At 40.9% G+C, this 27,826-nt stretch overlaps 1 protein-coding gene across 2 annotated transcripts in view; it reads left to right on the forward strand.

Annotated features, from left to right (window-relative positions):
* The window catches only part of rad51 (RAD51 recombinase), a 62,998-nt gene that overhangs the window by 12,936 nt on the left and 22,236 nt on the right, over window positions 1–27,826 (forward strand). For both annotated transcript variants that reach the window (XM_069917214.1, XM_069917215.1), the window contains exons 2-4: window positions 4,318–4,405; window positions 8,906–9,043; window positions 18,215–18,332. In XM_069917214.1, coding sequence (XP_069773315.1) covers window positions 4,325–4,405; window positions 8,906–9,043; window positions 18,215–18,332 — 337 coding nt within the window. In that variant the 5' untranslated portion in view covers window positions 4,318–4,324. The remainder of the gene's footprint in view (window positions 1–4,317; window positions 4,406–8,905; window positions 9,044–18,214; window positions 18,333–27,826) is intronic.

Consider the following 27,826-nt stretch of genomic DNA (forward strand, 5'->3'; position numbering starts at 1 on the left):
ATCTTCCACCATTTTTCTCTTCATTCTGTAACTGAAATAGTAGATTCTTGTACACCAAAATTGCCACTCCTTTTGCCTTTAAATTAAATGAAGAATAAAAAAAACTTGTCCAACCCATTCATGTTTAAGTTTCAAATGTTCCTTATCTGTTAAATAAGTTTCCTGCAAAAAAGCCACATCAACTTTTAGTTTTTTTAAGTAAACAAGTACTTTCTTACGCTTAATAGGATTATTTAAACCCTGGACATTAAGAGAAGCAAACTTTAATTTAGACCTTTCTTACAACACAACAAGAAAAAGAAGAGAAAAAAAAGAAAAAAAAAACCAAGAAAAAAAAGACCCCCTCCCCTTATCCCCTCTTAAAACTACAACAAAAAAAAGAAAATTATTAAAAAAAATAATAAAAAAAAACTTCACTCCTTAATCCAAAAAAATAATTAAAAAAAACAGGTAAGAGGTTACAACTACCTCCTCCTGTCTGAACCGCACAATGCGGTAACTTCCACAAAATATTGGGTGTGAGATAACTCACACGTAGCTGACGACTTCTGGAAAATAATGCCCACCCAGTCCCCCCTCCTAACTCCCATTTCACATTAAACTATCATCATTATCTAAATCTTCTCGGGAAAAAAAAAATTTTTTTTTTAAATCAGCTTTGTCACTCCGACCACCATTGCTTCCATTTCTTCTTGAAATTCGATTCCCATCTTGCGTCTCCACTCTCTTTGGAGACCGTGGAGGACTACGTCGTTCCTGGAATTGCATGATTGGTAACAGTTGAGCAAAGTCCATAGCTTTTTTTAGGGTTATTAAAAAATTTTGGTTGTCATCCATCCTGGAAAATCTTCAATACTGCAAGGTATCTAAATGTTGCTTTATATCCTTTTTTCCATAGCACTTCTTTCACAAAATTAAATTCATGTCTTTGAGACAATAACTTCTTGACTCAAATCCGGATTTAAAAAAAACACGATTGTTCTGGACCATCAAAGGAGATCTACTTTGTTGCGCATTTCTAATAGCCACACGCAAAATTGTCTCTCTATCATAATAGTTTAAACAACGGACCAGAACAGGTCTTGGATTCTGACCTGGAAGAGGCTTTCTTCTCAGAGCTCGGTGAGCACGTTCCAGTATTAAACCTTCCGGGAACTTATTTTGTCCTAACACTTGTGGAATCCAATCGGTAAAAAATTTTCTTGGATCTGGTCCTTCTATATCTTCTGGAAGCCAATAATTTTTACATTGTTCCGTCTGGACTGATTCTCCAAATAGTCAACCTTTTTCGCTAAATTTTTATTCTGGATTTGTAAAGTTTCAATTGTTTTATTTACGTCTTGTATTTGATCTTGTACCTCAACTATACCTTGGTCACAAACATCAAGTCTTTCATTCGTTTCAAGCTTAAAAGCTCCATAATCAACCATCTGTTGAGTATTAATATCCACCAAGGTATTAAGCTTAGTATTAACTTGAACCAAAAATTTACCTATCTCTTTGATTGAAGAAGATAACTTAAATTCAAGATTCTTAATAAGTATATCAACTGGAATAGATTCAGGGAAAATAGGATCCTGCTGTTTCTGAGTCATAGGGTCTTCTATTCCTTCTCTTAGTTTAACTGCTTTTCTTGCAGTCTGACTCCGTGTAGAAACCCCTGCCACAACCTCCTCAGCAGTATCAGATAGTCAAGGTTATCCTTAACCCATATTATATCAAAAGCCTTCATTACATCAAGATCCGTTGAAGTCTTCATAACTGGTGGTGCATTTCGCAGCGCCACCGCTACATCAATCGGTGGACGTCTCTTTAAAGTCGGGTCTTCAGCTGGCGGCGTCCCAGCTGTTTCAACTGTCAAAGGTTCAGTGACAGCGCTCATAGCGGGCGTTGATTGAAATACACGCGCCTGGCTAGCCCATTGTTCCAAAGGCTGCCGGGCGCCATCTTTAAAGAGCCCTACCGGTACAGAGCGGAGCTCCGTTGCCGAATCCTGCATTTCTCCTCTTGGATCCATTCCACGCTGAGTCCTGGCTTCTTGTAAACAGGTAGGCTCAGATAACTTCGGGAAATGTAATTTCTTAACGATCTGTTGTCGTTTTTCTTTTACTTTTTTTTAGCAATTGAACCATTAGAAGCTAATTCAGCACCTCTAACTATTTATAAACTTTTTAGAAAGTTTCAATGGGCACTTATAGACAAAACAATAACAAAGAGTCAGGAGAGGACTGGAAGGCACGTCTATTCCTTACGCCATCTTGCCACGCCCCCCGGCCCAGTGTGTTTCAATGAAGGATGGGAAATAAACAGCTGAGTATGAAAGGAGCTCATGAACTGGAGATCTGGTGTGTAAAATCAATACTCAGTGAACTAGATGATGAACTATCAGGATTTATTTTGAATTTGGGTGATCTCGATGGAAAAATATAACATTTTTAAGTGTCTTGACAGGGAAGATGTAGAAATACTGTACCCTCGGTTGGCTGTCTCTAACCAAAGGGTCATAGTCTCAAAATGTGTGATTAACCATTTTTAGTTATTAAGAGAATGCAATGATGCAGGGTCAGTTGGAGAAAGTGAACAGATGTAAAAGATCAACCGTAATAAAATGGTGGAGGACAAACGAGGGGCTGAATGGCCTAATTTGTTCCTTATGTTCCTCATAATATACTTGAATGATAGAATATGTGCAATATTCATCAGTTTCTGGTGAAACATTGTGCACATGTTCCGTGCTGTTATGTTGATCCTTGCTGCTTATAACGCTGAATCCAGTGCTTTGATTAATTTAAATAAGTATACTTGAACCCCAAAATAATAAAATTATGTTGCCTTTGCTCACTTTCAAGAATGAAATACCTTTGAATCATGAAAATAATTAGTAAGGTAAATACCGGTAGATATATGTTTCCAATAAGTAATACAGAACTTGATCTGTTTAAGAAATTCTAAATTGTTAAAATTAGATTGATATCGATAAATTTGGATTAAGAAAATAATATACTGTTACCAAGAGCATCATACATTTAAATTTGATGGGTGGCTATTTTCATTCAGTTGCACTTCAGATTATTTTGAATGAGTAGTTCCATTAGTTTTATAAGACAAAGCCTTGATAAACAAATTTGTTTATAGCACTGGCTCTGACATCCATGAATGAAAATGATTTTCTTTTCTCAACTGTTGGAATATTGAATGTTCATCCACTGGAGTTGTTGCATAATGAATCCTGGATTTAGAATTTTTCCTTTGCCATCATCAAAGTCCTGAAGCAAATATAGTATATTTTGGACTGTATCTGGTTAATGACCCATTTGCACGTTTTTGCTAGGGTCACTTGGTGTTGACAGTCTCGGGCTTGCTGAATCTTGATCAGTTGGTGATATTCGGCGGATTTATCTTGAAATTCCATCAGCGCTGTCTCCGCTCCATGCTCAACATTCATTGGAATCACTTCATCACTAACATCGAAGTACTCGAGCTGGCAGAGTCCGCAAGCATCGAATCCATGCTGCTGAAGATCCAACTGCGCTGGGTGGGTCACGTCTCCAGAATGGAGGACCATTGCCTTCCCAAGATTGTGTTCTATGGCGAGCTCTCCACTGGCCACTGAGACAGAGGTGCACCAAAGAAGAGGTACAAGGACTGCTTAAAGAAATCTCTTGGTGCCCACTGACAGTGGGCTGATATCGCCTCCAACCGTGCATCTTGGCGCCTCACAGTTCGGCGGGCAGCAACCTCCTTTGAAGAAGACTGTAGAGCCCACCTCACTGACAAAAGACAAAGGAGGAAAAACCCAACGCCCAACCCCAACCAACCAATTTTCCCTTGCAACTGCTGCAACCGTGCCTGCCTGTCCTGCATCGGACTTGTCAGTCACCAACGAGCCTGCAGCAGACGTGGACATACCCCTCCATAAATCTTCGTCCGCGAAGCCAAGCCAAAGAATACTTTAGCGGCAGCCTTGGTGGCCCTGGTAGCAACTTTTTTTTTGAACTGTGGTTGTAGGTGATTTCCATGAGGTGTTGCAAATCATGATTTGGTATGTTTATTATTTTTGTATGATCACTTTAGTTAGCATTTGGACTTTTAGGTTTTTGAGATCTTTATTAAGATCTTTATTAATCTTTATTAAGATCTGAGAATTATGTTTGATGTTTATGGCGATGTGCCTGTGTAAATATTTTATCTTGAAATTGAGAGTTGCAGACAAATGGAAGCATGTTATTTGATACATGGCTTGTGGAAACTATTTTGACCTAAGAATTTCTGAAAAGTTTCTATGTAATCCAGTTGTTAATTTTAATTGAATTTCAGTTCAAAAATGGCAATGCAAATGCAAACAGCGGAAAATGCTGCAACTGAAGAGGAAAGTTTTGGGCCGCAAGCGATATCACGTTTGGAGGTAAACTTCTAAATGATTAGCTTTCAATCTCTTCTTAGCTCTGTACAACCCTAGGGGGAAAAAAACATTATTCTGTGTTTAAGTTTGAAATGCTGGTAACAGCTTTTAGAGAAATATTCTTTAAGCTAACTTATTCTTTCATTTTTGGATAGTTTCATGTTTGTTTTATGAAGGCCACCTTTCACCCTATTTACCTGTATTGTTACGAATTGGGCTTGAACTCAAAGATTTACTGCATGTGTCCTACCCCAATTTGACTTCCCCAAAATGCATTACCTCTTATTTCTTGGGATTAAGTTCCATCTGCTAATACTCCGCCTAACTTTCCATCTGATCTATAGCCTGGTGTAGTCTTAGACCACTTTCCTCTCTATCCACAACACTATTAACGTTTGTATCATCCACAAACATTGCCATTGTAACTCCTACATTCACATTCAAGTTATTAATACATATCAAGAACATCAAAGGTTCCAGCAATGATCACTGCAGTACACCACTAACCATAGACTTCTCATCCAAGAATCATTCCTCCACTACTACTCTCTACCTTCTATTTTGGATCCAATTACCTAGCTAAACTTGGATCTTGTATACCTTTATCTTCTACCATACAGGGCATTGTCAAGCACTTTACTAAAATCCATGTAGACAACATGTATCATTTGGCCTACCTTCATCAACCTCCTCAAAAAAGCTCAGTGAATTGAAACTAACTTGTTTGAAGGCAATATTATTGTTGCTTTGGCTTGGATGGAGATATGCTGGAAAGATTAGTCATGGACTCTAAATTAGATTGTTAAATAGTTATGGAATGCATTTTACAAAAGGTAGGTTTCAGTGTAGATGAAAATATTAAATTTCAAAGAGATAACAGATGCGAGAGAAGAATAGCTATTTTTTGTATATAAACAAATCTGAGATCATCCGATATAATCTGGCCAGGCTAGGAATGGTTTAGAGAGATATGAAGCAAATTAGGCTAGCTCAGGTAAGTACTTTAGACTGCATGGGCAAGTTGGGTTGAAGAACCTGTTTCTATCCTGTATAGCGCCATGATTCATTGTGAGATCCAAAAAGGGTTGAATAGATTAGAAATGTATCAGTAGAGTGATCCGGAGACTGTGGTTTCGTGTTCATAAATCTTAAAACTGTCAAAGCCACATGTGGAGAATGTTCTTCGCAGGTCAACTTAGCAATATTCTGGAAAATCAAGTTCAGGTTTATTATCATCTGACTGTACAAATGCAATCAGATGAACTAGCATTTATCCAGGCCAAGATGCATAGATGTATACACAATACACAGCACATAATAATGGCATATATACATAAATATATAATTTCAAATAAATATAAATATTTTAGCATGATTTACTCAGTTACAGGACACTGTTCATCAGTCTCAGCCTGCAATTTATTTGAAGTTCACTTTATTCTGACTTTTTTGTGGACAAATATTGAAACTGATTTCCACATACAGTAAAATCTCCAATTTGAACCCTGTAGTAAATCACGAAAATCTGTAGACACCTTGGTTGAAGTAAAAAGCACAATGCTGGAGAAGCTTAGCAGGTCAAATAGTGTCCTTTATGTAGTATATAACTGACATTTCAGGCTTGAGTCCTTCATCAAGATATGAGAGAATGCTGGCAGGAGTCCAAACAAAAATTAGTGGGGGGGGGGGGGGTTGGTAAAGGCAGGAGATGATAGGTGAAGGGAGGGAGGGAACAGCAGCAATCAGTGGGAGTAGGAATAGCTAGGTGGGTAACAGTGTTGCACAAACCGCTATGCTAACTGTGCTGTTGTCATAATTAAGTCCCCTCCTCTCGCACTGACAACCCGACTCACTGCCACACTAGTGTCTTGGTCAGGCCCTTGGCGTAACCAGACTCGCCTCCATGCAAGTGTCCTGGTCAGCCCCTTGGTTCACCTTCCCCATGCTGACAATCCAACTCATTTCTATGCTTGTGTTCCAGTCAGACTCTTTAAATTTGAACCCTGGTCGTTGACACTCTATCAGTGTTGCGCTAAACACTACGCCAATTGTGCCACAGTCATAATTAATTCCCATCCCCCAAGTTAACAGATAAAGCCTTACTAATATACTTAATATTAATAAAGATTAAAACTCTTACCAGGCAGGAATAGGGAGACTCTTTGGGAGAGCTTCCCCAGCAGCAAGCAGCAATGGGCAGCTCTTCATCCTGGGTGCTGCCATTTTATTCAAATACAACTTTATTCAGACAGCTGCTACAGACAGGGCACGATCAAAGTGCTTCTCTGGCTGAATGTTCCCAAGGGGTTGTGTGTTGCTTCTGAGAACTTTTATTTTGACAATTTTAAACATTTTTTTTAAACTTTATTCTTATTTATTTACCTCCTCAAATTTTTTTTTTTGCTGATTGAGTTTCTGGTTGATTGCTAGATAATGGAGATTTTTACTGTATTAGTTTTCTCAGACAGCAACATGACAAATATTTTAGTGGTGGTTGGGGAGAAAAACATATGGACCAGAATGCTTTTCATCTGTGCACCTATCTGTTGTAGTATATCTTAGGAATTTTACTACAATAGATCTTGGTTTTTGTTGTGGTTTAGAGGCCAATACTCTATGTGCCCTTTCTATTTCCATTTCTTGCTGTAGTTCTGGACATCCTAGGGTCTTAGGGATCCACTCTTTTATAAACTCCCTCATATTCTTGCCTTCTTCATCTTCCTTAAGGCCCACTATCTTTATGTTATTTCTTCTGTTATGGTTTTCCATTGTATCTATTTTTTGAGCTAGTAGTTCTTGTGTCTCTTTAGTTTTTTTATTAGATTTCTCCAATTTCTTTTTTAAGTCTTCTACCTCCATTTCTGCTGCTACTGCCCGCTCTTCCATCTTGTCCATTTTCTTTCCCATTTCTGTTAAGGTCATCTCCATTTTATTTATTTTCTCTTCTGTGTTGTTTATTCTTTTTCTTAAATCCTTAAATTCCTGTGTTTGCCATTCTTTAAATGACTCCATGTATCCTTTAATAAGAGCAAGTATATCCTTTACCTTGCCTTTCTTTTCTTCTTCTATTTCACTGTACTCTTCCTCTTCCTCTTCTTCTTCCTCTGGGTTGACCATCTGTTGTTTCTTTGGTGCCCTTTCCTCCTCTTCTTTCTTGTTTCTATTGTCTTCTGTGGTCTCTTCTTGCTGCAGGTGTTCTGCAGCTGTCGTTGCCGGCTGTGGAGATCGACTACCCAGCTGGTCCCCCCTCCCGTCGGTGTGTTTTTTTTCATGCGCGGTTGCGCATTTTTACTCGGCTCTGCGAGCCATTTTTGTAGTCCATTATTTACCGACCTGAGGGAGCGGGTTTCTCTCTCCGCAGCGGGCCTCTTCGGACAGGTAAGGCCTTCACCTTTTTCCTCCTTTGTCTTCTCTTCCTCTCTTCTTACTGTTGCTTTTGATTTTTCTTTTTTGTCGCCATCTTCTTTCCACCTTTATACTCACTTTTCTGTAACTTTTATTTCTGTGCCTTTGTGTTTTCCTTTGTTTTTCCCGACTTTTCTGGAGAGGGCTGGAGTTCACCGTCCGGCCACTACTCCATCACGTGACTCCTCCCATCTGTGCACCTATCTGGATGCTGATGTGATATGTACAGGATGCACTGAACATTTTGAGTTTACTTCACTCGGATGAGTAAATGAGTTTTTCTTGTCAAGCAAGTACAATGTACAGATACGGTGAAAGTATTGCTTGCTGCATCTTCCTAATTACGTAAAATGCACAACAATTTAAGAATTGTCTGATTAACACAAGATTCCACAAAGGAAAAGAGATAACTTTGAAAGGAACAGAAACAAAAATAATTAATGAGTATTCATTCGATGCTCTTTCTATGGTCGGATGCTGGGACCAGGCCATCTCATGAGAATGGATTTTTTACACAAACTGTATATATTTAATCCATCATCTTTCAAGTGAAACAATCAAAATTATTATATTCTTTGTGAGAAGATTTTTGAAAATAGGCTTGATAGCCAATGTGGATGAATATTGATTCCATGAGCAGTTCCTTTCCTCACACAGCTCCTACAATGGTCACCTTGGGCCCTGTGCTTAACCATCTGCTGCTGAGGAAACCCTATTCTGTTCCATTTTTATTTTGAGTAAGTCTCTCTCCTGTACTATTGTAGAATTGTCATGGCACAGCATAGCAGCTGGCCCTTTAGCCCTCGAGACCATGTAAAACTTATCATGTCAGTCCATTTCCCTGCTTTTGTACTGTTCGTTCTTTCAGAATCTAACAAACCTATATGCATATTTTCTTTCCATGCTACCATAATTTAATGTATACTACTGTAGTTTTTACAAAAAATACCTGTTTGGCTGCAGCAATTAAGAAATACAGTCATATGAACATTGTACTCTTAGGATTAATGCACATGGTGCATGCAATATTATTCAGTGCTAAATGGTAAGATGTGGATTTCAGTGAGACTGAATTGTTTTTTTTTTAACTTTTTGTAGCAGTGTGGGATCAATGCTAATGATGTGAAGAAGCTTGAAGAGGCTGGCTTCCATACAGTGGAGGCAGTGGCCTATGCCCCAAAGAAGGAACTGCTAAATATCAAGGGTATCAGTGAAGCTAAAGCAGAGAAGATTCTGGTAAGAATGCAAGTAAATCCTACATCTATTTCACAATCATTAAGTAAGATGAGAAAAGGCCTCTTAAATGCTAATTCTTGACTTGCTTAAGCTTAAATTTTAAACAACTATAGAACTCACTGCATTAACATTTTGTGTAATTTTCAAATTGACGCCTGCTGACATTCTTCCTCTTCCTCCCATCCCTTCAATATGTATCTGTATTTTATTCACACCTTTTTTTAAAATAAGTTGAAACAGGACTTTTCATATGATAATGCTGCTTTTCATAAGTCAATAAAGAATATAGCACGTACCAGTTTTTTTAATAATTACATTTTGAATACCATTATTCAAAACCATTAATATACACAGCTGAAAGCACACTGTTGAGTCAGTTACAAGAGAATATTCTGTATGATACTCTCGAGCGATGCTGCTATCGTGCAGCATTGCAAGAAAATAGCATACCGCAAATCCGAAACAGCTCGGAATTTGAAATTGAAAGTACGGATTCGAACCATTAGAACTTCAAAAAAAATCCTGTCGGACCATAATAAGTAGGAGAGCACCTGTACGCAGTACATATGTACATACATTAAAATAAAATAAATATTCTTAATAAATAGTACAGTAAGGAACAGCTGTTTTTGGCAGTCCTTCAGTAGTTTTACTGCCAGTGAGAAGAAGCTGTTCCTCCACCTGATGGTTCTGGCTCTGATACTTCTGTATCTTTTTCCTGTTAGGAGTGGCTGGAAATGCTGTGTGGAGGGTGGTAGGGGTCCTTGATTTTTATGATCCCTCCTTAAACAACAATTCTGGTAAATCCTATTGATTGCTGTGGTGGTGGTGGTGGGGGGGGGGGGGGCAGTGGGTAGGAGGGAAGGGCGATCCCAGTGATACTCTCTGCATCTTTTATGGTTCTGTGGATTGACCTCTGATCTGAGGCTCTACAGCAAATGTACCACACAATGATTCAGCTGACCAGGTTGCTCATTTTCCTCAGCTGTTGCGCCTTCCTGACAAATGAGGCTATATTATGTGTCCAGGAGAGGTTAATTAAGTGGACTCCAAGGAACGAGGTGCTTGCCACTGTCTCCACCACTGAGCTATTAATGTGTAATGGAGAATGGTCGACCCTGGTCCTCCTGAAGTCCACAATCATCTCCTTTGTCTTGTCCACATTGAGACTCAGATTGTTATTCTTACAACATTTTTCACCTTTTCTCTGTTTTTCAACTCATTGTTGTTACTGATGAGGCCAATTACTACTGTCACGAGCCCAAAGGACCCCAAAACCCAGCAGAATAGACATTCACCAAGACAAGTCGCTACTTAAACAAAAGTTGTTTTTAATAGGCTTTAAACATGAAAACAGAACCAAACTTTAACTTATTAACTTAACCCCCTTCTAATTCTAAGCACACGTGTGTGTACTGTGAACTGTGAACCAAAGAACTTTTCTCGGTCCCTCTGTCTGTCTCCCTCTCGGTCCCTCTGTCTGCCTCCCTCTCGGTCCCTCTGTCTGCCTCCCTCTCGGTCCCTCTGACTGCCTCCCTCTCGGTCCCTCTGTCTGCCTCCCTCTCGGTCCCTCTGTCTGCCTCCCTCTCGGTCCCTCTGTCTGCCTCCCTCTCGGTCCCTATGTCTGCCTCCCTCTCGGTCCCTCTGTCTGCCTCCCTCGGTCCCTCTGTCCGTCCGCCTCCCTCTCGGGCCCTCTGTCCGTCCGCCTCCCTCTCGGGCCCTCTGTCCGTCCGCCTCCCTCTCAGTCCCTCTGTCCGTCCGCCTCCCTCTCGGTCCCTCTGTCCGTCCGCCTCCCTCTCGGTCCCTCTGTCCGTCCGCCTCCCTCTCGGTCCCTCTGTCCGTCTGCCTCCCTCTCGGTCCCTCTGTCCGTCCGCCTCCCTCTCGGTCCCTCTGTCCGTCCGCCTCCCTCTCGGTCCCTCTGTCCGTCCGCCTCCCTCTCGGTCCCTCTGTCCGTCCGCCTCCCTCTCGGTCCCTCTGTCCGTCCGCCTCCCTCTCGGTCCCTCTGTCCGTCCGCCTCCCTCTCGGTCCCTCTGTCCGTCCGCCTCCCTCTCGGTCCCTCTGTCCGTCCGCCTCCCTCTCGGTCCCTCTGTCCGTCCGCCTCCCTCTCGGGCCCTCTGTCCGTCCGCCTCCCTCTCGGGCCCTCTGTCCGTCCGCCTCCCTCTCGGGCCCTCTGTCCGTCCGCCTCCCTCTCGGTCCCTCTGTCCGTCCGCCTCCCTCTCGGTCCCTCTGTCCGTCCGCCTCCCTCTCGGTCCCTCTGTCCGTCCGCCTCCCTCTCGGTCCCTCTGTCCGTCCGCCTCCCTCTCGGTCCCTCTGTCCGTCCGCCTCCCTCTCGGTCCCTCTGTCCGTCCGCCTCCCTCTCGGTCCCTCTGTCCGTCCGCCTCCCTCTCGGTCCCTCTGTCCGTCCGCCTCCCTCTCGGTCCCTCTGTCCGTCCGCCTCCCTCTCGGTCCCTCTGTCCGTCCGCCTCCCTCTCGGACCCTCTGTCCGTCCGCCTCCCTCTCGGTCCCACTGTCCGTCCGCCTCCCTCTCGGTCCCTCTGTTCGTCCGCCTCCCTCTCGGTCCCAAATCTGGTCCGTCCGCCTCCCTCTCGGTCCCAAATCTGGTCCGCCCGCCTCCCTCTCGGTCCCAAATCTGCTCCGCCCGCCTCCCTCTCGGTCCCAAATCTGCTCCGCCCGCCTCCCTCTCGGTCCCAAATCTGCTCCGCCCGCCTCCCTCTCGGTCCCAAATCTGCTCCGCCCGCCTCCCTCTCGGTCCCAAATCTGCTCCGCCCGCCTCCCTCTCGGTCCCAAATCTGCTCCGCCCGCCTCCCTCTCGGTCCCAAATCTGCTCCGCCCGCCTCCCTCTCGGTCCCAAATCTGCTCCGCCCGTCTCCCTCTCGGTCCCAAATCTGCTCCGCCCGCCTCCCTCTCGGTCCCAAATCTACTCCGCCTGCCTCCCTCTCAGTCCCAAATCTTCTCCGCCCGCCTCCCTCTCGGTCCCAAATCTGCTCCGCCCGCCTCCCTCTCGGTCCTAAATCTGCTCCGTCTCTTTTTCAAATATATTTTTAATTGATAATGTGTAAAAATTGTATTATGTATATTGTATTTATCTTTTAATTGATCAAAAGTTAAGAAATAAGATCCTAAGAAGCAATCTTTTATTCTCTGTATACCTTTACTAGTCCATTTATCAAATAAAGAATTATTCAAAGTAAAAGGAAGTTGATTTTGATTTAACAACATTTTTGGTAATTGATAATTTTTAATTCCTCTCTCAATATTAATTGTATTCCATATGTTTAAAATATGTTTCAATATGGAAAATTTTTTAGTTCCTTTAAACAACTCAATATTCTATTTATACAAAATTAACTGGAATAGTTTCACCAACTTAATTCATTTCTATTTGAAACCAAGCTGGTTTTTCATCCCATTGATAACAGGAGGACAAAAACCTCAATTGAGCTGGTTTAAAATAATTCTTAACATTTGGTAGTCTTAATCCACCCTGACCAAGTTTCCACATTAATTTTTCTAAACCAATTCTTGACATCTTAACTTTCTAAAAAAAATTCATGTATTCAAGTTTCGAAAGAAAAATTCTGGTAATGGAATGGGCAATGATTGAAACAAATATTGTAGTCTTGGAAAAATATTCATTTTAATACAATTCACTCATCCATTAACGTTATTGATAAATCTTTCCAACTTTTATAATCCTTTTCCAATTTTTTTCTCAATGGCAAATAATTTAGTTTAAACAAATTACTTATATTTCTACTAATTTAAATTCCTAAGTATTTAATTGCTTCATTTTGCCATTTATATTTTTTCAATCTTTTACATTGAGAGTAATCCATATTCACCATAGGCATTACTTCACTTTTATCAACATTCACTTTATAACCTGATAATAACCCATACTCTTTTAATCTCTCATTCAACTTATTTAAAGATATTGCTGGTCTTGTTAAATATAATATAACATCATCAGCAAATAAACTAATTTTATGTTCTTTATTACCTACTTCAAATCCTTTAATTTCATTATCTAATTTCTTCTGCCAATGGTTCAATTGCTATTATAAACAAAGAAGGAGATGATGGACAATCTCATCTAGAAAACCTTTCAAGCAAAAAGGGTTGTAAGATTTGTTTATTCGTAATCACTTTTGCTTTTGGTTGATTATGCAATGCCTTTATCCAGTTTAGAAAATTATTTGGAATCCCAAAAGCATTAAGTGTCTCAAATAAAAAATCCCATTCCAATCAATTAAATACTTTCTCTGCATCTAATGCTATCACTACCGTGGGAATCTTCCTATTTTATCTGCTGCTTTTCTATTTTTAATAGAACCAGTTTGATCTAAATTTATTATTTTTTGCAAAAATTCAACTGCCTATGAGCTAATAATTTTGATACAATTTTATAGTATGTATTCAATAATGATATAGGTCTATATGAAGAAGGCTGTAAACAATCTTTTTCTTTTTTTTGGAACTACAGTTTTAATGCTGTTTTAAAAGATTCAGGTAGATCATAAGCCTCTTGCATTTGACCTAATACCTCCTTCAATGCAGGTATTAATAGCTCCTTAAACTCTTTATAGAATTCTGGTGGGAAATTGTCTTCACCTGGTGTCTTATTATTCTGTATGGACATTAGTCTCATAAACTTCTGTTTCTGAAAAATTCTCGGACAGTCTTATCTTTTCGTACTCCTTTAACACCGGTAATTTAATTTGTCTCAAATAATCTCTTATTATTATCTCTCTTAGACTCTGAATGATAAAGTTTAGCATAATCATTTACTAATTTATTAAAATTATCATTTATTTCCTGCATTTTATGTTATCTGTCCTGATAATTTCTTAGTTGCAATTATTGTTCTAGAAATCTGTTCTCTTTTTAATAGCCATGCTAAAACTTTATGGGCCCTCTCACTCAACTCGTAATATTTTTGTCGTGTTCTCATTATATCTCTCCACTCTATAAGTCTTCACAGCATTAAGTCTTAATTTCTTCAATTCCAGCAATTTTCTCTTCTCAGCTTTATGTACTTGAATTTTCTTCTCCAATTTCATTACTTTATCTAATTGAGCTACTTCTTTCATATATTCTTCCTTTATTTTGGAAGTATAACTTATTTGACCTCTCAAATATGCCTTCATTGAATCCCATAATACAAACTTATTTGCAACTGAATCCTTATTAGTGTTTAGAAAAAAAATTATCTTTTGCCCCAAAATCACAAAATTCCCTTTTCAACAAAATAGTATTTAACCTCCATCTATAACCTATCCTTTGTTCTTCTTCCAATGAAATAGACAAAATTGAAAGTGAATGATCTGATAAAACCCACATTTGATATTCCACTCTTCGTACTCTATTGAAGATGTGCAGAAATTAAAAACCTATCTATCCGCGAATATGTTTTAAATCAAAAAGAATAATTTATTTCGTTTGGGTGGATTTTTCTCCACATATCCACTAAATCCATATCTTTCATCAAATCTGTTACAATTTTTGCTACCTTATTTTTCATCGTTCTATCTCCAGATCTATCTAATTTAGGGTCTAAAGCAAATTAAAATCCCCATCCAGTATAACTTTTCCCATGGCATTTGATAAATTCATAAAGACATCTTGCAAAAATTTGTCATCTTCTACATTTGGTGCATATACACTCATTAAGGTCTGTTGTTCCGAATAAATCTGACAATTCACCATAACTTATCTCCCCACTACATCTATATAAATATCTAATATTTTAACTGGTAAATTTTTATTAATTAATATTGCTTTACCTCTAGATTTAGAATTAAAAGATGATGCTGTTACTGTTCCTTCCCAATCTAATTTTTGATGTTCTTTTTCTGTCAAATGTGTTTCCAGTAAAAAAGCTATGCCTGTTTAAAATTTTTTCATATAAACTAATAATTCTTTCTGCTTTATTTGATTCTGAATACCATTAATATTAATGCTAATAAAATTCAATTTATCAGCCATCTAAACTCATAAAATCCAATAACCATCCAACTTTCCATCTCCACTCATACATCCAAAATACTAACTAAATATTTCATAATACAAATATAAAATTTAGGTGTATTAAAGAGAAAAAAGAAAGGAAACAAAGAAAAAACAGAAACCCTATCCCCAATAGGGTGTGTTAACAGTGTGTCTTTTCAAGCTGTGATCTTTTTGTTAGGAAGTCCAGAATCCATTTACAGAGAGGGGTGTAAAGTACCAGTGAGGACTGCTTTTCCAGTAGCCTCTGGGTGTGATTGTATTAAATGCCGAGCTGATGTCAATGCACAGCAGCCTGGTGTATGAGGCATTGTTCTCCAGGTGGGTCAGGAGGGAGTTCAGGGACAAGGCAGTGGAATCGTTCAATCTATCTCTCTGGGAGATGTGCTTTGATACCATCACCAGACGCTTGATTCAGTTCATAATGGTGGAGGTCATTTACACTGCGCGGTAGTTATTGAAGCCTGCTACTGTCACTCTCTACTGGGTGGCTGCCTTGAAACCTATGGGGATTGTGAACTACAGCAATGATGTATTAAATCTCCTTGAGAACCTCCATCAACACAGTCCTTCAGAACCTGGCTAGGTATGTTGTCTGGCCCTGCTGTGTTTTGTGGGTTCACTTTGGAAGGATTCTCCTCACTTCATCTGCGGATTTGCAAGGGGTCTTTTAGGGGGAGATAGAGGTTTCTTTGGCATCAGTTATTCTTGTCGGACCTTGCATAGTTATTTAGCCTAGGCTGAAGGGAGAAATCGTTGTCTTTGACCTGCAAGGTTCTCTTATGATCTGTTATTGTTTTGATGCCTTCCCACATTAATCTCATGTTGCTGATGTTGCACAGCTGCTTATGGATCATCTATGCATACCCACGCATTGTATTTCAGATTGTGGGAGATAGTTCAGCCCTGTCTGATCTTAGTGCCAACTCTCTCCTGTCTTGAAGGCTGCAGTTCAAGTTCTGAGTTGCATGAATCTTTGCATCCAATTATAGTTTCTGGTTAGCCCTGATTGTGGAGCATTTGATCCCTGTAACTTCCTCGATACACTTGCTAATGCAGACAGTCATTGGCTCGTGTACTCATCGATGTTTACATAGCTGTTGTAGGGGGGGGTCCTAAAACAGCTCCAGTCTATGGCCTCAAAGTAGTCCTGTTGTGCTGCGGTGCCTCACTCCACACCCACCCTTCCCCACACCCCGGCCATGTCCTGATCTCACTACAAACTGTTCATTTTTCTGGCAGTGTCAGCTAGAGTTAACAGGATGAATTTGTGGTCTGAGAAACCAAGGAGGAGGCATGGGGCAGCCTTGCACCAGGAATTATGGTGTAGACTCCATCTCGGGAATTCTCTCCTCTGGTGGCAAAGTTAACATGCTGTTGAAATTGTGGTAGAACAGTTTTCAGGTTGGTGTGCAGCTGCCAGCTGCAATCAAGCAACTGTCAGGATGAGACACTTCGGCTTTGTAGATGGCATTATAAGCTTCTTCATTGCTTCTCCCTCATTTGCTGAAGGCGGAATGTAAACTGCGGCAGTCAGTGTGACCATGCATTCCCTGGGCAGGTAGAAGGGTCTGCTGAGCAGAAGGTTTTTATAACAGACACGTTAGTGCACCAGTTCTCACTGATTTAAATGCAAAGACCCCATCCTCAAGACCCCCTTTTGAAGGAACCTCAAAAAAAAAGACAATCCCAGATATTTATAGCTTATTAACCACAGACTTGGATCTAAATTGCAATATCATTTCCAATGCACTTTGTTACCATTTATGTCTAGTTTTTGTTTCTGTATTTGTTCAAATAATAGGCAAACCGATCTTTTGTTCACAATTCTCATTATACCCTATTGCAGATATCTCCTTTATGTTCACTTCCGTTGTTCTATACTTGCACTCATCCTCAATATAAATTCAGGTGAAGAATCACTTACTTGAAATATTCATTATGTTTCTATCAGGCTGTGGATCCATAAGGTGATAGTTTTACAACATAGAATCAGGCCCTCGACCCAATTGACCCAGTTGTCTACCTAATTCCATTTGTCTGGATTTTGGTTCGTGATCCTTTAAACCTTGCCTATTATGTTCCTATTTAAATGTAATTATACCTGCCTCTATCAATTCTCTGGAGCTCATTTCACATTTCTACCATCTCAGTTGAGTATTGGCAGCATTTATTTTGTTCTTGTATAAATTTTATCACGTAGCACGGTGGAGTAATTTTTTTTGTGTGCCAGTTCATTGAAAGGGTGATAAATTTTGTTTTAATGAAGGTCTTGATAATTTCTCATGGAATGCATTGCAAATCATTATAATTTGTCCCTCTAAAGAATTCTGCTCTTAGTTTGTTTGCAAGTCCTCTTAAATCTGAGATTCATGATACCTGACCTTTCTATTACTAGAAAGGATTTCTCTTGCTTTAATCTCATTTTGAAATTTTTTGTTAAATGACTATTCAAACTCCTGGAAAGAAAAACATCCAGTTACTTTGTTGGTTACATTTTAGGTGAAAAAAAAACACGCAGACTAGACTACTGTTTTGGAGAAATTTAACAGATGTTTAGTATTATGTGGCAAGCTTCCTTATTACAATTAATTGTATGCAATGTTTGAGTTGTTTTTTTAAAAAAAAAACCCTGGACTTTAGTATTGCTTGAGTTTCAGAATTATTGAAAATTACACCCTGAGCAAAATAAAATAGTCTTTGTGAAATATTCTGTGTTACTAATGTAGTCAAACTGATATTAAATAGTTTAATAAGGATGTTTTATTCAAAGGAATGGCTTTGGGAAGCCATTAATCTCTGATGTATAGTGCTAGTGCAGTTAATAAGTACATGATTGTATCACAGAAACAAAATTGATTAAGTACATCTGAGAGCAGAAAACTTTTGTTAAAACTAGTATCTTATCAGATTTTGGATTTGGAATAAAGCATTTTCCCCCTGGAAACCTAATGAATTGAAATCTGAGTCTTAGATTTAATTAGTATCTAGATTTAATTAGTATCTAAAGAGTAATTCTATTTGCATGATGGTTTGAGGCTGGTAGAATTTGGGTATTGTATTTATAACAAAAGTGAAGTACTTGTGTATATTCAATCAAAAAATGTTTTGTTGTCAAATTAAATGTCCTTTGAACATGTATAGTTACTCTTTGTTTTCCTTTAGGGTGAGGCAGCTAAGCTTGTACCAATGGGATTTACTACTGCTACAGAGTTTCATCAGAGACGGTCAGAAATCATCCAGGTCACCACAGGGTCCAAGGAACTTGATAAACTTCTACAAGGTGTATATATTTTTATTGAAGATTTATTTTTTGAAATAAGATGAAATGTATGTTTCAGAACATAGAACAATACAGCACAATGTAGGCCCTTCAGCCCTTGATGTTATGCTAATCCATATATTCCCTCCTTTTAAAAAAAATTACTAAATCCTCCCTATCCCATAGCCTTTTTTTTTTATCGATGAGTCTGTCTAAAAGTCTCTTAAATGCTACCAATGTTTCAGCTTCCACCATCATCCCCGGCAAAAAAGAAATTTTGAGGGTACAGAGTAGTTATGTCCCAGTCTGGATCAAAGGAAAGGCTGGAAGTCATAGGGAGGCTTGGTTTTCGAGGAATATTGGAAATTTGGTTAGGAGAAAAAGGGAGGTGTACAAGAGGTATAAAGAGCAGGGAGCTGAGAAGTTGAAGGAGGACTACAAGGAGTGTAGAAGGAATCTTAAGAAAGAAATTAGAAAGGCCAAAAACAGGCATGAAGAGGCTTTGGCTGACAGAGTAGAAATAAATCCAAAGGGTTTCTATAAGTACATTAAAAGTAAAAGATTAGTGAGAGATAAAATTGGACCCCTTGTAGATAGCGAGGGTAGGCTGAATGAGAAGTCTGAGGAAATGGGGGAAATTTTGAATGATTTCTTTGCCTCGGTATTCACTAGGGAAAAAAAATGTTGAACCAGTTGAATTAAAGAAAAATAGTGGGGAGGTCATGAAGCATATAAGGATAACCGAGGAGGTAGTGATGGCTGTGTTGAAAAAGATATTCCCAAGGACACTCAGGGAGGCTTGTGGACAGATAGTGGGGCCATTAACAGAGATATTTAGGATGTCACTGGTCACGGGGCCCGTGAGTCTGACGTCTGTGGTGGACAAGTTGATGGAAAGTGTTCTGAGGGGTGCTATTTACAAATTTTTGGAGGAACAAGGATTGATAGGGAGTAATCAGCATGGTTTTGTCAGGGGTAGATCATGCTTGACAAACCTGATTGAGTTCTTCGAGGGGGTTACAAAAAAGGTTGAGGGGAAAGCTGTGGATGTTGTCTATTTGGACTTTAGTAAAGCTTTTGACAAAGTTCCCCACAGGAGGTTAGGAAAAAAGGTGGAGGCATTAGGTATAAATAAGGAGGTAGTGAAATGGATTCAGCAGTGGTTGGATGGAAGGTGTCAGAGAGTAGTGGTAGAAAATTGTTTGTCCAATTGGAGGCCGGTGACTAGTGGAGTTCCTCAGGGTTCGGTCCTGGGTCCACTATTATTTGTTATATATATTAACGATCTGGATGTAGGGGTAGAGAATTGGATAAGCAAGTTTGCGGATGACACAAAGATTGGTGGTGTTGTGGACGGTGAGGTAGATTACCGTATATTAAAAGGTGATTTAGGAAGGCTGGAGGTGTGGGCTGAGAAATGGCTGATGGAATTTAATACAGATAAATGTGAGGTGCTGCATTTTGGAAAGGCAAATTTAAATAGGTCATATTCATTGAATGGTAGACAATTGAGGAGTGCAGAGCAACAAAGGGATTTAGGAGTTATGGTAAATAGTACCCTCAAGGCTGATACTCAGGTAGATGGTGTGGTGAAGAAGGCATTTGGAATGTTGGCCTTCATAAATGGGAGTATTGAATTCAAGAGTAGGGAGGTTATGATGAAATTGTACAAGGCATTGGTGAGGCCAAATTTGGAGTACTATGTACAGTTTTGGTCACCAAATTATAGGAAAGATATAAACAAAATAGAGAGAGTGCAGAGAAGGTTCACGAGAATGTTGACAGGATTTCAGGGTCTGAGTTACAGGGAAAGGTTGTGCAGACTGGGGCTTTTTTCTCTGGAGCGTAGAAGATTGAGAGGGGACTTGATAGAGGTGTTTAAGATTTTAAAAGGGACAGACAGAGTAAATGTGGATAGGCTTTTTCAATTAAGAAAGGGGGAGATTCAAACTAGAGGACATGGTTTAAGATTGAAGGGGGAAAATTATAAGGGGAACATGAGGGGAAATTTCTTTACGCAGAGGGTGGTAGGGATGTGGAATGAGCTTCCGGCAGACGTGATGGAGGCGGGATCATTGGTTACATTTAAGGAAAGACTGGATCATTACATGAATAGGAGGGGACTAGAGGGGTATGGACCGGGTGCTGGTCAGTGGGACTAGGAGGGTGGGGATTTGCTACGGCATGGACTAGTAGGGCTGAACTGGCCTGTTCTGTGCTGTAAGTGGTTATATGGCATTCCAGGCACCCTCTCTGTGTATTTTTAAAAAAAAAACTTACCCATCACTGACGTCAGACTCACAGGCCTATAATTACCAGGTTTACTGTTGGAGTCTTTTTTTAAACAGCGGAACAACGTGAGCTACAGTTCAATCCTCCATCACCTCCTTCGTGGCCAGAGACATTTTAAATATTTTTGTCAGAGCCCCCACTACTTGTTCACTACCCTTCCTCAGGGTCCTAGGGAATATCTTGTCAGAATGTGGAGATTTATCCACCTTTATTCTCTTTTTAAAAAAAAAGCCAATACTATGTTATGATTTAGAAAACTTTCCTGAACACATTTGGCAAATTCCAACCCATCCAGTCCTTTTAGAGTATGGGCGTCCCAGTCAATGTGTGGAAAGTTAAAATCTCCTATAATCACATATTTGCTATCTCCTTACAAATTTGCTCCTCTAATTAGGTGGTCTGTAATACACTCCATTTGTGTTTTCATGCCTTTCCCATTCCTCAATTCCACCTAAATAGCTTCACTGGATAAGCCCTCCAATCTATCCTGCCAGAGCACTGCTGTAATGTTTTGTCTAACAAGCAATATGACTCCTCCACCTTTTTTCACCCCCCGCCCCCCCGCCATTCTATCATCAAGGCCTAAAACAATATTTAGCTGCCATTCATGCCTTCTTGCAACCAAGTTTCACTGATGGCCACAATATCATATTTCTGTGTGTCAATCCATGCTCTAAGCTCATCCACTTTTCTTACAATGCTCCTTGCATTGAAATATATACACTTGAGAGAATGTTCCCCCCCACCCTTTGATTGCCATCTACTTTTACCACCCCCCTCCCCCTTCATTAACTTTAAGATTCTGGTTCCTTTCTCTCTTCAAATCTAGGTGTTCTTCTACAGCACGTTAACAGGCCATTTCGGTCCATGAGTCTGTGCCCCACAATTTGTATCTAATTAACCTACACTCTTGTTACATTTCAAACAGTTGGAGGAAACCAGAACCCCCGGGGAAAACCCACACAGACAAAGTGAGAACATACAAACTCCTTATAGACAGCGCAGGATTCGAATCCTGATCACTGGTACTGTAAAGGCATTGTGCTAACTGCTACACCAACCATGCTGCCCCAACTCAAGCTTTTTGTTCTAGTAAAATTCTTGTGAACTTTTTTGCACCCTTTCTAGTTTACTGATGTCCTTATTATAGGGAGATGACCAGAAATGCACCCATATTCCAAATATGACCTTGCTAAAGTCTTGTCCCAAGGATTTTTCAATTCCTGTATTCACTACCCTGAGTGATGAAGGCAACTGTGCCAATGACTTTACCACTCTGCTGACATGTATTGCCACTTTCAGGGAACTATGTATCTGTATCCCTTGGTCTTAGTTCCACAATACTTGCCAGTATGCTACAACTTACTTGCAAGTCCTAAATTTATCCAAATTGAGCTCCAATTGCCATTGATCCAGTTGATCAAGATCTTGTTGTAATCTTCATTATACTACTAATTTTTGGTGTTCCCTGTAAGCTTATTGACCATGTTACCTACATACTCATCAAAATTATTAATATTAATGTTGAACAATAGGAAACCCAGCACTAATCTTTTCAGCACACACTTCTAACAGGCTGCCAGTCTGAAAAACAGCCATCTACTACCAGCCTCTAATTCTTATCACCAAGCCAAGTTTGTATCCAATTGACTAGCTTGCCCTGGATACCATGAGCTATAATCTGGACCTGGCGACAACGTAAACATGTACACCTTTAGTACTTAGTCGTGGGCTGAAAAGGCCTGTTACCATGCTGTATGTCCACCCCTGATCTAGGATGACGGCAAACGTCAGGATTGAAGGGTGTCTGCTTAGAATAGAGATGCAGAAGAATTTCTTTTGGCAGTGTCTTAAATCTGTGGAATTTGTTGCCATAGGAGATTGTAAAGGCCAAGTCATTGGGTGTATTTAAGACAAAAATTAGTAGGTTCTTGATTAGCCAGGGCATCAAAGGAGAAGACCAGGCAGTGGGGCTGAGTGGGAAAATGGATCAGCTCATGATTGGATGGTGGCAGATTTGATGAGCTAAATGACCTAATTCTGCTCCCATGTATTATGGTTATCCACACTGCATGCAGGTGAGAAATACTTGCTTTGGCCTTTGCCCATCTATGATATGCAGTTGACCTTGTTATTATGCAAGGGCCCTTTTCTCTTCTCTTCCCTCATTACATTTTTGCCTTTAGTGTTATCCTATCTGCCAGAGCTATCTTTGGCCTTCACTCTCACATCACCAATACTCAATAGATTGTATTAACCTGATATATGGCTTTTTAAAATCTTGACCTAAGACTCTATCTCTGGTCATCCAGAGTTCCCAAATGTTGCTGGCCTTGTTCTTCACTTTAACAGGAAGTTATTGGACCTGGACACACTCTGTCTTGCTCTTAATCTTACTTACCAGATGATTACCAGCTTAATATCATGTTCACTGCAACTTGAACACAGCCTGCCTTCCAGTCCTGCTTTCCAGGTATTTGACTGTGATTGAAGGTACATGGCTGTTCTAGTACAAGAAAATAAATGTGCTGACATGTTGGCTGCACTGCCAAATAAAGTATGAAAGTACATAAAATATTTCCCAACTGACAAACTGCAAAATGACAAATGCAAGTCTGTTTCAGGTGTTCAGTCAATACAACATTTAAATTGATTTGATTTACCTTTTCAGTTGAAAGCATACTCGGGGAATATAGTTTTAAATGAACCCATGTTTGCTTGCAGGGGTTTCGAATAATTATAACCAAATTGTGAGGTAGTTTACATTGAGATAATTGCAGACTAAGGCTAGAGCTGGATGAGGTCCTCACCTGGGAAGAGACAAATAAGGCAATTGAACAACTGAAAAGTGACAAAGCAGCAGGTATGGATGGAATCCCCGCCAGAGACCTGGAAGGCTGGCGGCAAAACTCTGCATGCCAAACTGCATTAGTTTTTCAAGCTCTGCTGAGACCAAGGAAAGCTGCCTCAGGACCTTCGTGATGCCATCATCATCACCCTGTACGAAAACAAAGGTGAGAAATCAGACTGCTCAAACTACAGGAGAATCATGCTGCTCTCCATTGCAGACAAAATCTTCGCTAGGATTCTCCTAAATAGAATAATACCTAGTGTCGCCAAGAATGTCCTCCCAAAATCACAGTGCGGCTTTCGCACAAACAGAGGAACTACTGACATGGTCTTTGCCCTCAGACAGCTCCAAGAAAAGTGCAGAGAACAAAACAAAGGACTCTACATCACCTTTGTTGACCTCACCAAAGCCTTCGACACCATGAGCAGGAAAGGGCTTTGGCAAATACTAGAGCGCCTCGGATGCCCCCCAAAGTTCCTCAACATGGTTATCCAATTGCACGAAAACCAACAAGGTCGGATCAGATACAGCAATGAGCTCTCTGAACCCTTCTCCATTAACAATGGCGTGAAGCAAGGCTGCATTCTTGCACCAATCCTCTTTTCAATCTTCTTCATCATGATGCTGAAACAAGCCATGAAACACCTCAACAATGAAGATGCTGTTTACATCCGGTACCGCACGGATGGCAGTCTCTTCAATCTGAGGCGCCTGCAAGCTCACACCAAGACGCAAGAGAAACTTGTCCGTGAACTACTCTTTGCAGACGATGCTGCTTTAGTTGCCCATTCAGGGCCAGCTCTTCAGCGCTTGACGTCCTGTTTTGCGGAAACTGCCAAAATGTTTGGCCTGGAAGTCATGCTGAAGAAAACTGAGGTCCTCCATCAGCTAGCTCCCCACCATGACTACCAGCCCCCCCACATCTCCATCGGGCACACAAAACTCAAAACAGTCAACCAATTTACCTATCTCGGCTGCACTATTTCATCGGATGCAAAGATCGACAACGAGATAGACAACAGACTCGCCAAGGCAAATAGCGCCTTTGGAAGACTACACAGAGTCTGGAAAAACAACCAACTGAAAAACCTCACAAAGATTAGCGTATACAGAGCCATTGTCATACCGACACTCCTGTTTGGCTCCGAATCATGGGTCCTCTACCAGCATCACCTATGGCTCCTAGAATGCTTCCACCAGCGTTGTCTCCGCTCCATCCTCAACATTCATTGGAGCAACTTCATCCCTAACATCGAAGTACTCGAGATGGCAGAGGCCGACAGCATCGAATCCATGCTGCTAAAGATTCAACTGCGCTGGGTAGGTCACGTCTCCAGAATGGAGGACCTTCGCCTTCCCAAGATCGTGTTCTATGGCGAGGTCTCCACTGGCCACCATGACAGAGGTGCACCAAAGAAGAGGTACAAGGACTGCTTAAAGAAATCTCTTGGTGCCTGCCACATTGACCACCGCCAGTGGGCTGATAGCGCCTCAAACCGTGCATCTTGGCGCCTCACAGTTCGGCGGGCAGCAACCTCCTTTGAAGAAGACCGCAGAGCCCACCTCACTGACAAAAGACAAAGGAGGAAAAACTCAACACTCAACCCCAACCAACCAATTTTCCCTTGCAACCGCTGCAACCGTGTCTGCCTGTCCCGCATCGGACTTGTCAGTCACCAACGAGCCTGCAGCAGACGTGGACATACCCCTCCATAAATCCAGCACCCATGGCGATTGGTAGATACCAGATAAGTGAATTTTCCGGTTCCTTGAGATTGCATGTTGTGTGATTGGTGAACTAAGGGTGAGGCATGCCAATTTTAATTTTCTGTCTTTTTTACCTACCGTATTTGACAGCATGCAAGAACCCCCCCCCCCCCTCCCCCAACCATTTTAGGAAATATTTGTTTCACTGAATTTAAGGGAAAGTTAGCAAATGGATTCCTCCTGCAAGGCCCCTTGTAGATAGTGTGTGTGTGCCTTCACTCACCTCTATGGAAACCCTCCAGCCTTGCATGGCCAAGGTGCCGAAGCTTCCTCGCACATGAGCAATAGCAGCATGTACTCCTTCCCGCTGCTTACCCCTCCACTGTGCAAAGGCTGATTGATTGACAGGTGCGCTGGGACCCACGAGCACGTGAGGGTGGAAGGGAGAGAAGCTGGTCACCAGAGCAACAAGCAGGCCCCACCTTCGTTGGGAGCAGATGATCGATCGCTTGCTTTGAGGGGAGCACTGGGCATTGGTGATCAGGTTCTACACTGAGCCTTTGTCAAGCACAATGCTACCCCCCCCCACCCCAAGCAAATTGAATGAGGTGCAGGGGCAAGTGGCAGTGAGTGAGCGGCCTGGCATGTATTACAAACACTGCCGTTGCGCTGCTAGTAGGGATTGCTGTGGTTGGCCTTTTCACCGGGAGAAGTGAGCAGTGGTAGCAACTCCGGAAAGCAAGGGCCACCTGAGGGAAGATGGTCTGTGAAGTTTTGGGCCCGCTTCCCAGACAGCTCCACCTCCATGGGCTTCTTGAAGCTGGGTGAGTAGCTTGAGTGCTTTCTTCCTGTCGCCATCTTGCGGATGAAAGCCTTCACTACATTTTTATTTCAATGTCCAAAATGGTGACACCAAAATGTTACCTGGGGGGATTTTGGGGGAATTTTTTTTGGGGGGGGGAAGGGTGGGTCTTGTATGTCATCAAATATAGTATTTATTTTCCATGATTTTTATTTTTTGCTGATTGCTTGAGTCTGCTCGTTGCTTGAATTTCCTGATATCAGGTTTTACTGTATTTGGCATTCCTTTTGCCACAGGTCCTGCAATGAAAACTGTAAATGCTGGAAATACTAAGTTGAGTGCTTCTAACATTTTCTCATACAATTTCAGATTTCCACCTTCGACTTTTTAAAAATCCTTCAGCAAAGATAATCTGTAGCTTTTGTGCAATCCTACTTGGATTTTCCAATAAAATCAAGTGGTTATTTTTGTTTTTCATCCATGCAAACTGTTCTGTAGTTTTACTTGTGTGCTGTTCTTTTGGATAAGGTGCATACATTAATGACAAGACAATCATTTACTGCCCTTCACTAAATGCTCTTGAGAAAGTGTCAGTGAGACTCCATTTTGACTCCTCTCTTAAAAATGGTCATTGCCATTGTGATGTGTCCGTTACTCAATATTTATCAATCTACGTTTGAATGTTGACTCGATCTTGCTACGTGCTTCGCTTTCTGATGAGTTGCAAAAAGGTTTCATTTTTATGCGATTATTTATTTCATATTTGAGTGATTGTTGTCACTATCCGTTTAAAAAAGAACTTGTGTTCTTTTAGTTGCTGATTTTTGTGGCTCTGCAGTTTGTTCTTGGATGATTTTACATATGAAGCACAAAGGAACTTCATGGTAGTACAGAACCAAATGGGCTTTTCCAAAATTCATCCATTCAATCATTTAACTTAATTGCCTATTGTTTGTAATATTTATTGGTCCTTTATTCATTTGCTGTTGCCTATGCTGAACTGGTGAAAATAATCTAGCACCTTTGACAAACTCCAAACTATCCAGCCCTTTTACAGTATTCGAGTCCCAGTCAATATGTGGAAAGTTAAAATCTCCTTCTATCACAACTTTGTTTCCTGTAGCAGTCTGCTATCTCTCCTCCAATTCATGTTGATTATTGTGCTGTCTATAATACAATCCCATGTATGTGGTCATGCCTTTCCTGTCCTGAGCTCCACTCACAAAGTCTCAATAGAGGAGCCCTCAGGTCTGCCCTGCCTGAGCACAGCTGTGATATTTTACCTGATAAGCAATGCCACTCCTCCCCCTTTCATCCCTCCCGCTCTATCGCGTCTGAAACGACAGAATCCCCGAAGATTGAGCTGCCAGTCCTGCCCTCCAACAACCAAGTTTCACTAATGGCCACAATAACATAATTTCATGTGCCAATCCACACTCTAGGGTTCCCTGGCTTTCCTACAATACTCTTTGCATTGCCTATACCTCTGCCACCCCCACTTGCCTCCACCCCTGACGTGACCTCTTGCTGCCACTGTCCATAGGAGACAAAGATATATTGCTGACGTTTTGGGCCTGAGGCTGGCCCCTTCCCTGTGCACTACCTATATACTGCTTCAAAAAAAATCTTCCTGGATGCAGCTAATAAATTCTGACCTATCTAAGTCTCTGACACTGGTAATATTGGGGAAATTAAAGTCTCCACTATGATGACCCTGTTGTTTTTGCACCTTTTCATAATCTGTCTACCTCCTGGACTACATCCTGGTGCGAGAAAGTGACAAACAAGATGTGCTCCACACCAGGGTCATGCCTAGCGCGGAATGCCACACTGACCACCGGCTGGTTCGCTGCAAGCTCAACC

This window comes from Narcine bancroftii, chromosome 2 (genome assembly GCF_036971445.1).
Source record: "Narcine bancroftii isolate sNarBan1 chromosome 2, sNarBan1.hap1, whole genome shotgun sequence".
NCBI classification, from domain to species: domain Eukaryota; kingdom Metazoa; phylum Chordata; class Chondrichthyes; order Torpediniformes; family Narcinidae; genus Narcine; species Narcine bancroftii.